Below are 9,829 nucleotides of genomic sequence, written 5' to 3' on the forward strand. Positions count from 1 at the left end.
AGTCGGTGAACGATTCCATCAGTCGTCATTATTTTGCCTTCGATGCCTCAATGCCCTCCATATCCTCGGCTCGTCATAATCAACCGCTCGAAGCTGCTCACCGCCCATCCATTGCCCGACTCATCCTTTTCAGCAACAAACACAAGAACGAAAACCAGCATAAAATCACCTCGACGATAAAGTTTAGATTATTCCTGACATTATCGTGATTCAGCCAATCGTGGTGGTGGTGGTACGCCGTTGGGAGTAGTGCAAAATTTTCTTAAGGACCATCCGATGGGAAAGAACATCGAACCGGAACCATCCATCGTGCACAGGATGAGGATGAGTAGCAAAAAAACACACATACACACACACACTGTAAACGGTTAGGATATCGCTTGGGAAGGGGCGGACGATTTTATGCTGGTTTCGTTCCGAACGTGCTCCAGTAGGAGGCAACAGGAAGGGTGTGCTGACTGAGAATGAATCGGTAAGCAAAGCTAGAATATATATATGTCTCTACACCGCATTCCGCATTCCCTCCTGACTTGTGTGCCTACAACCAGGCCGACCCCATGCTTTTCTGCGTAGGATGGGCGGCAGAATCCTACCACCGTTTGGGGCAGAAGGTATAAAAGCGCCACTGGTGATTGGAAAGCTCACCAGTTGATAGGAGTGCGTCGTGCGTGCTGTGTCGTCGTTATTCGTAGGGCACATTGGCCACTGTTTTCTGGGATTGCTACAGTGCAACATTTCTGTTTGTCAACGGGATTTGCAAAGTGCAATAAGTGTGTTTCGGTTGGACTTTTTATACCCTCCTCAGGTGTGCAAAAACGATGAGTGGTTCCGGCAAAGGATTATTGGGATTATGGCTGTACCATAGCGGCGATCAGGAGTGGGCCGTTAAGGAGGGCAGCCCGTTACATCGGCGGAAGGAATTTGCTGTAATTATCGCTTCCTCATATGTGTTGAATGTTGTAAAAATTGACCCACAAAAACAGAGACATTGGGTGCATTTTTTGAAGACTCTTGGCGAAGCTTTCTGAAGGATTAAGTGTGCTGGTGTGTGTTGGTGTGATCTGTGATACTCTGGAGAGGAGCAATATGATCATTACTTCTAGACTTTTTTGTGGCTTTTTATCTTTAGTGATGGTTTGTGTAATTAATGCTCCATAGTTTTCATTTTATAATCTATGTCGAAGAGAAATGTGAAGAAATGAAACAGTTAACTTCTTACGGCGTTTATGCGCAACAGGTGTTTGCTAGGAAGAGCGCTCTATCTACAAGAAAATAGTGATAAACGTTTACCTTTCCTCGTATTTACTTGCCTAGAAACTTAAAAATAAATTATTGAATGGACATATACAATTTTGCTATGATTAACAACCTTTCAATTAACAAACATGCTACACTTTCAACAGTGATTTAGAGAATAGTATAAGAATTGTCTGCACTCATCCTTTACTTTAGTGTCCTATTTGATGCTAATACTCGCGAACAGTTACGAGTATCCCGACGGTAGATTAAATCGGTGTTAGTTTGTTTGAAATGTGTTACAAAACAATTGCAAGTGAAACAAATACTACACAAACATTTTTGTTTGTTGTGTGCTGTCTAACATAATATTCAAAAAACCCGCGTTATATAGATCCTTCATTTAGCTTTTTTAGCATTTTTTTCCAGAATTTATAAATGGAAGTCAAAAATAATATTTACTGATAAGCACATGTTATGCTGAAAGCCAGTCAATAGAGGACTTGCAAGGAAAAGTTTTATATTTCTTTAGGATTGTCCCTGTTAGGCCTTACAATGTAACTAACATAACGCAATCCAAATTTAAATTAACTTAATTTAACTTTAACTTTGAATTAATGTAACTTAACTTAATTTAACTCTAATTAAATTAATAATTCAGTTAACGTTGATAATAATTCAGTTAACGTTAACGTTAATCAACAGTCGTTGCTGCGAAATTTTGGCCATAAGGCATAAATTGTTGACAGTACGCATAAATTTTTTACTCTAACGCATCTATTTTTGTGTGTAGATCAACATTTTTTTACTCTTGTAGGAATCATGGTAATTTTATAAAAAAAATTCAAAAAAATGAAAACTGGTGCGTTAAGGTCGTTTTAAACCTTGGGTGAAAGTGAACGTGAAATTTGAACGTTTTTTTGCTTTATTTCATTGAATATTTATCAGAATATGGCTTATCGTACATAAAAAGAAAGGATATTCAATTCCCCAACTATTTAGTCTGTAAAACACATTGAATTACTCAATTAAAAACATTTCCTTGTAATTCCCTGCTGAACATTATTTTTTCACCGTGAACAAAGCGGGGAATCTCGTGAAAATGCATTTAATTTATTAACTCAATGCTTTTTATAGTCTACATAGTTGGGAAATCGAATATCCTTTCTTTTGCTGAACAATAAGCAATATTCTGATTAAAAAAACTGAAATATAATAACAAAAACTCCTTTTTTTTGCATCCAATTTTATTTCAAATTCAACTTCACCTGGGCTCTAACGCGTGCTTTAGAGACAAAATATGTAAGTTAGAGTCAAAAAATGAGTAACAACGACCATATACCAATTTTTTATATCTATTTTAAACTCAAATGTTTAGCACTATTGTGCTTCCTGGTGGATCTGTGACATTCACATTATGCGTGTGCTTTAGAACATCAAAACAATCTAAGAAAATATCTTCAAACACGCTTAAGTTAACAAACTTTAATAAAAAAGCTTCGCATGAGCTAATGTTAACGATTGTTAAACGTTCTCTATTTGCATTAAATTGTTCAGTGATATGATAGGAACCGACTGTTCAAGAAAAAGTTCACCAATAAATGAATAACTTCCCATTCAAAAGCTGAGGTAAAAACAACCTCAACAGATACGAATCTAAACTCACCCAGAATGATTGAGAGAAATTTGCGTGAACTCCCATAAATATTTGCCGTGCTGTAGTCAATTTATAAATAATAAATAATAATACATTAATGCACAACAAAGCATCTTATCGAGGAAAAAACAAACAAAAATTATATGAATACTTCCCATTGCATACCTTCAGGCGCATTCAAATGCTGGCCAATTACCCTATGCATACTTACAACCAAATGTCCTCCAAGTTAGTTCCTACATGCAACGTGTTCAACCGAATGTAACGACCCTATCTGTATTACCCCCAACGATGCAGAAATCGGCCGACCACAGCAACGGCAACGAGCGCAACGGATCCGACCGGACGTCCATCATCTTCACGCTGAAGAACCAAATCGGTGGTCTGGCCAGTGCGCTGCGCGTGTTCCAGGAGCTCGGCATCAACGTGCTGCACGTGGAGCTGAACAAGAGCGGCGAAATGTGCGACAGTGCGGACGTCCTGGTCGACATCGAGTGTGATGCCAACCGGCTCGAGCAGGTGCTGCGACTGCTAAAGCGCGAAGTGCAGTCGGTTAACTACGCGGCCCAGATTAGCAGCGATGGACCGCCGCCAACGCCACTGTCCGCTTGTGGTAGTTTCGGTAAGTGGGCTGGACGTTTCTAGCATGCTCTAGCTTAACGGTGTACGCTACTTGGGCGACAGATTTCGGCGAGATGCATTGGTTCCCGCGGAAGATATCCGACCTGGACCGGGCGCAGAACGTGCTGATGTACGGCAGCGAGCTGGATGCGGACCATCCCGGGTTTAAGGATCCGGTGTACCGCATGCGCCGAGAGCAGTTTGCGGCCATTGCCAACTCCTACAAGCAGTAAGTGTGCCGTTCGGTTGGAGGTGAAGAACTTTTGCTACCAGACCGGACTTTTTCTAATCATAAAACTCTATGCTCTTGTTCCCATTGTTGCTTGTCCACGGACACCAAACAGTGGCAGTCCCATCCCGAGAGTTCAGTACACACCGGAGGAAATCAAAACCTGGTAAATTAGATTTACACTTTGCCAATGACTTTGCATATCACTCCCCTCTTGCTTAAGGCATCGATCGAGGCACCGAAAAGAACACGCCGGAAACTCAACTCAACATCCTGCCGGAAGGGACGTTAGCTCCAAACGGATGGGTGTAATCAATCCAGTGCTGCGTCTAACGAGTGTCCCATTCAAACGGGTTAATTAAGTTACGCCCAAGAACTCATCTTTCCTATTAAGACGCTCCTAGGATCCTTGTGGTTGTTTTTGGCACAGTGAGGTGCTAAACCTTTTTCCCTTCCCATTTCTTTCCGCTAAAGGGGTACGGTGTTCCGTGAGCTGCACAAGCTCTACATCAAGCACGCCGTGCCGGAGTATCTGGAGAACTGGCCCGAGCTGGTGAAGTACTGCGGCTACCGGGAGGACAATCTGCCCCAGCTGCAGGACATCAACGTGTTTCTGAAGCGCAAAACCGGCTTCCAGATCCGCCCCGTTGCCGGTTACCTCTCACCGCGCGACTTCCTGTCCGGGTTGGCGTTCCGGGTGTTCCACTGCACCCAGTACATCCGCCACTCGTCCGATCCGTTCTACACGCCCGAACCGTAAATTGAAATTTCGAATTATACAGTGTTTCTGACTGGGTGCGTGTGTAATTTGAAATTTTGTATTTCCAGCGACTGCTGCCACGAGCTGCTCGGGCATATGCCGCTCCTAGCCAACTCGAGCTTTGCGCAGTTCTCGCAGGAGATTGGGCTCGCGTCGCTCGGTGCGTCCGAGGAGGACATTAACAAGCTGGCGACGCTGTACTTCTTCACGGTCGAGTTTGGGCTGTGCCGCCAGCAGGATGGCAGCTTTAAGGTGTTTGGGGCCGGGTTGCTTTCGTCGGTGGCGGAGCTGCAGCACGCAATCACGACGACGGACAAGATCAAGCGGTTCGATCCGGAGGTGACGTGCCAGGAGGAGTGCATCATCACAGCGTACCAGAACGCGTACTACTACACGGACTCGTTCGAGGAGGCGAAGGAGAAGATGAGGTGATGCGAGAGGAGTTGTTGTATTTCTTCGCTTATTCAGAGCATTTCCCTTCGCTTTGTACAGGGCTTATGCGGACACCATTCAGCGCCCGTTCGGTGTGCGGTACAATCCGTACACGCAAACGGTGGAGGTGCTGAGCAATGCGAAGAAGATCACGGCCGTCGTGAGCGAGCTGCGCGGTGATCTGAGCATTGTTTCGTCCGCCCTGAAGAAGGTGTCCGCGATGGATGAAAACCTGGACGTGGAAAAGATCGAGAAGCTGCTGTCGAGCAGTTTGCATGTGAGTGTATAAAAAGCAGTACTGTAATGATTTATGGTTTTACTAAATGCTTGCTCTCCTTGAAGGTGTGCGATAAAACACTTAATCCGGAAGAATCCGACGGACCCGAGCAGACTTCAAGTACACCCAGTAAAGAGTAGATTCGCTCAAAGGGAACTGGAAAAGAAACGAAACAATAGTTCGTCCTGCATGCTGCAACACGTTTACACAAAATGTACAATAAAAGACAGTGGGAAACGGTGACAAGGAGGAGGTTGGTGGGCGAGAAGCTAGTCAGAGCGTTGCCGTAATTCGATTGCCGTCTCTTGCAAAATGACTCAAATTTCCTTAACTATACAATCAACGAATGGGCAGTGATTGTTTGTGCTGAATGTTGTGAAAGAAAAGATAATCTATATGTCATGATTAGGTGTGAACTGTAAAATAACTCTTACCCGTTTCTGTACAATGCAATGAATAAAATGCGTAAAGCAACAAGTTGAGAAAAAAAGGCAAAGTGGGGGTTTCGTTTCAATTGTTTGAACTCATTTTTAACATCCAGAGGAAAATGTCAAACGCATGTTGAAAATTAAGTTTCTCTGTATCAAGATTATGCTTATGATTATGATTTGCTTTGTAAGATTGATTCGATTACAAAATTTCTGAAATGTTTTTGTACAAATGATCTAACTGAAGGTGATAAATAGCTATAATAAATACTAGATTGAAAAATGTCTGTACTTGGCATTCCTAGTAAATTTCATACAAAAAATCAAAATAGAAAAAGTATAGGCTTAATGATTAGGCACCGTGGAATTGCGCAAACGATGATTGCATGAAACCTTCAATACATTATACTTTCACACGACCAGTTGGTTTAATGTCCATTTCCTGATCGATTTAAAAGTGAAGAAACTAAACTAAAGCATATTCCTTACCTCCAAATTCAACACTTTTCTGCAAAATTACACATATTTACATGGAGTTCCTCGCTCAGATTCAAATTTCATAGGGTGATCGCATCGTGATTGGGCTTCACAGCAGCTGATTCGGTAGATGTGACGGCTCCTACAAAGCAGAATAGCATCGATTCCCAACCGGGTCTGCGTTCACCTCAAGCATAAAATTGAGCATAATCAGTGTCCAAATGTCTTTAATTGTATTACAGGGTTTTCCAAGTCAGTTCCAAAGGTAAACATTGTTATCTGCCGCCTGCTTAATGATGTTCCACGTCGATCTAACATTTCATTTCCATGAAAATAATTTTTAATTTCTACAGCATGATTTTCAACACAACTCAAGCTGGATTGAGTTTAACAGTTCTTTGCTAAGTGTTGAAAATCATGTGTTGAAACTGAAATTTCATTTTGAAGCAAATGTACCATTTGACAGCTGTTGAAAAACATCTAGGATGCGGTGAATAACAATGTTTACTTTCGAAACTGACTTGGCAACCCCTGTATTGGCTGGCATCAAAGAGATCAGTTAAAATAGCAGTCAAAAAATAAAATCAATGAATAGTTCAACAGAAGCCACAAATAAATATTAAATAAATGTTGCATTTTATTTTTAATTTTAACAGTCATTTTCGTTAAATACAGGGTTTACCAGTCCAATAAACAACTGTCCACTTGTTTATAACAATAGTCGTTTTGAATAGAAACCGCTGTCTACCACTTGCTCACACGTCAGATGGTGTAAGCTACTCTGTCCAATTCAATAACACAATTTTCGCCTTCGATTGCACAACGGTCGGATTCGGCACGGTTTCTTGTGGTTGTTGTATAATTAACAAAATTAATGTTTTGATTTATTGAAATGTATGGTTTACACTGCATATTGCTTGAATAAAAGAAACGGGTTTGAAAATGGTTGGTTTTTGCAAAATTTGTCCCAACAAAACAAACTGTGCTGAATTTGACAATTGCTAATCGAAGGCAAAAATTGTGTTATTGAATTGGACAGAGTAGCTTACACCATCTGACGTGTGAGCAAGTGGCAGACAGCGGTGTCTATTCAAAACGACTATTGTTATAATCAAGTGGCCAGTTGGTTATTATGCTGGTAAACCCTGTAAATGTGTGTGTTCAAACCTTTTCAAACTGTTCTACCAACTGTTATACATGTCTTCACCTCGCGTCAGTAAGCTTTTTCGAACAGCAGAAACCTTTTCTAAAGAAAAGCATGCATCTGCTCGAATATTTGCTAAGCGCGGGGGGCGCTTTTGTGTGCAAAGCTTTTGTTTGTTGTTCATTTCAATTGCGTCATTCGAGCAGTTGTCGGTGGAGGTTGATTGAGGTTGTTGATGTCGGTGCAGTTTGAAGAACGGTAATCGATGGAAAATTTAATGCAGATACAGTATCAGTTGATGCTATTATTATACTAAAATCTTTTTTTTTAAGTATCACAATCAGCAATAATACTTCAGCGTTCATATACCAATTAAGAGGCATGAAATATATAGTAACTACAACATATTTCTTCAATAACTCTCAAGCTACGGTAAGGCTTAGGCTATTGAAGATTGATCTTAGGACAGTGAAGACTTGATGTGTCCTCGATCGGGCTCTATTTTATCTAGAACTGTAGTCACTTCCCAACCTATGGTCAGTAGGTCAAGCAAAGTATTCCATCCGACAAATCTTCCTGCCAGAGATCCTGATTCCTAACCACTTTTATCCGTCAATAAGGCAACAACATTACCCTCAACTCATTTCGTTCTTCTAAAAAGGGGTTTCACAAAAAAACATGAGGGACACAGAGCGTTTATCATCCCCACCCCACCTGGCCGAACTTGTACCGTGAGCTCTGCCACCCACCGAGTGGCCATTCGGCGCTTACCCGACCCTCCGATCAAACTCTGCCGGCGTACGGCGAACAGCAGACACTCCCTACCGTTTCTGCACTGCACTGACCAGATGGTACTGGCTGGCGCTGCTGACTCCTCTACCCCTGACAACGCGAAGAGGGTAACACGAGTTTCGCCTGCACCTTGTACACCCTTTTGGGGGGAAAAAAAAAACACGGCGAACGTTCGAGGACGTCGACGGTGATCTCAATTAGAAACTCATGAAAACAAAACAACAACAACAACAGCATCGAAAGAAAAAAAACACCCATGCACCACGCGGATGAACAGGGCGCGAAAAGGACAGGATGATGCAAGCAAAAAATTCGTAATAAAATAAATAAAGCGAAACAAAACAAAACCATCTCCGTCGCGTCGGGTTCACCCACCCGCGTCGTGCGGAACACAGGAACTTCCGGGGTTTGATTTTTTTTTTTTTGCTTTTTTGCATGCTGCAACTGGCTCGCGCGTAACCCTTTCCGGTTTTTGGCTCTGGACCGCACGGGGTGCAAGGGGCGTTATTACGTCGTTACCCTTAGAATGGAGCGAATTTTGCTTAGAATCAATATTACAAAACCTTCCCTTTCTCTTCGTTTCTTTTTTTTTTTTTTTTTTTTTTGCATCACACAGCATCAGCACTTTTTGGCTCGACCACGCGCGTGTGTGTGTGTCTGTGTTCATGTGGAATATGTACATATTTTATGTAATATCCGTTTTGTTCACCGCTTGATTTCGTTTAAAACTCCGCTTTCCGTAGGTGTGTGTGTGTGTGTGTGTGTGTGTGTGTGTGTGTGTGTGTGTGTGTGTGTGTGTGTGTGTGTGTGTGCGTTGGTTGTTTTGTCTTTTAGGTTGTTGTTTGTTTTATTTGTTTTGCATTTTATGTTTTGCATTTTTGTTCTCTGTTTCTAGCGTCGGTCGCTTGGTTTTGATTACGTTCCGTTCTGTGAATGTTCCAAACCCAAACGGTACTCCAAGGTGGTGTGTGACTCTCCCTCTGTGTGGCTTTCTACATTGTGCAAGGACAGCTTCGTTTATACATTTTTTTTTTTTGGTTGTCTCCACTGACGCTGACTTACAACACCACCCGAACACACACACATAGATGCGGGTGCCTTGTATTTTTGTAACTTTGCTTGGTTTAATTTTATTTTCATTATTTTTAAATTAATTTTGTTCCATAGCACACAAGCGGCAAACATAGAGGAGACTGGGCTTGGCTAGAAGAAGGTAGAGCCAAATACCAAACACAGGGCAGAAATGAACAAAGAATGAAATTCGTTTTGACTGTTTTTCGGTAGAAATGGTAAATGTATTGCTAATTTTAAATTCAACAAAGTTTCTGTTCATTTTGTATTTGATAAAAAAAGGAAAAGGCAATTAACGATGATTTACTCATGAGTGGTGAGCATATTCGATGAGTTACATTAGCTTAGAAGATAAGACTGTATGATAAACGCAATGGCGTAATATACAACCAAGGTTTGGAATTACTATGTACTCATTTTTTTGAGCTCTTATCATGTCATTTCTTTACTCATTTGAATTAGTTTAATTTTTTCCTTTCCTTTTTATATAATTTCATTTAACATTTTTCCTATTTTGGATATGTATCGTTATCCTTTTTCCTTTTCTAGGTTTATTTTACTTTCTTTTGTTCTATTTTTACTTCTTTTTTCGACTATCAGCATGTTCAGTTTATGTTAGAACTGTTATTCTTGTATTATTTTACAATTCTCGTCAGTTTTTGTCTACTATTCAATCTTTATTCTTCTTAGATTATGATCATCTAG

General features: G+C 41.2%; 1 protein-coding gene across 1 annotated transcript; it reads left to right on the plus strand.

Annotated features, from left to right (window-relative positions):
* The first annotated feature begins 497 nt into the window (after positions 1-497).
* On the plus strand, positions 498-5,697 carry LOC121594201 (tryptophan 5-hydroxylase 1). The gene is made up of 8 exons (XM_041917251.1): positions 498-926; positions 3,191-3,515; positions 3,578-3,743; positions 3,859-3,909; positions 4,218-4,499; positions 4,572-4,931; positions 4,996-5,212; positions 5,278-5,697. The coding sequence occupies exons 1-8, from the start codon at positions 819-821 to the stop codon at positions 5,350-5,352; spliced, it is 1,584 nt and encodes a 527-aa protein (XP_041773185.1). The 5' UTR covers positions 498-818; the 3' UTR covers positions 5,353-5,697.
* The last annotated feature ends 4,132 nt before the right edge of the window (positions 5,698-9,829 follow it).

The sequence above is a fragment of the Anopheles merus genome, chromosome 2L (genome assembly GCF_017562075.2).
Source record: "Anopheles merus strain MAF chromosome 2L, AmerM5.1, whole genome shotgun sequence".
Taxonomy (NCBI): domain Eukaryota; kingdom Metazoa; phylum Arthropoda; class Insecta; order Diptera; family Culicidae; genus Anopheles; species Anopheles merus.

What these genes read in the sequence shown, in the direction of transcription:
- LOC121594201 (XM_041917251.1), top strand. Translation starts at nt 819, where the DNA reads ATGAGTGGTTCCGGCAAAGGATTATTGGGATTATGGCTGTACCATAGC. An exon ending in ATTGCCAACTCCTACAAGCA is followed by an intron (nt 3,744 to 3,858) that starts GTAAGTGTGCCG and finishes GACACCAAACAG; the next exon opens with TGGCAGTCCCATCCCGAGAG. An exon ending in TGCTGTCGAGCAGTTTGCAT is followed by an intron (nt 5,213 to 5,277) that starts GTGAGTGTATAA and finishes CTCTCCTTGAAG; the next exon opens with GTGTGCGATAAAACACTTAA.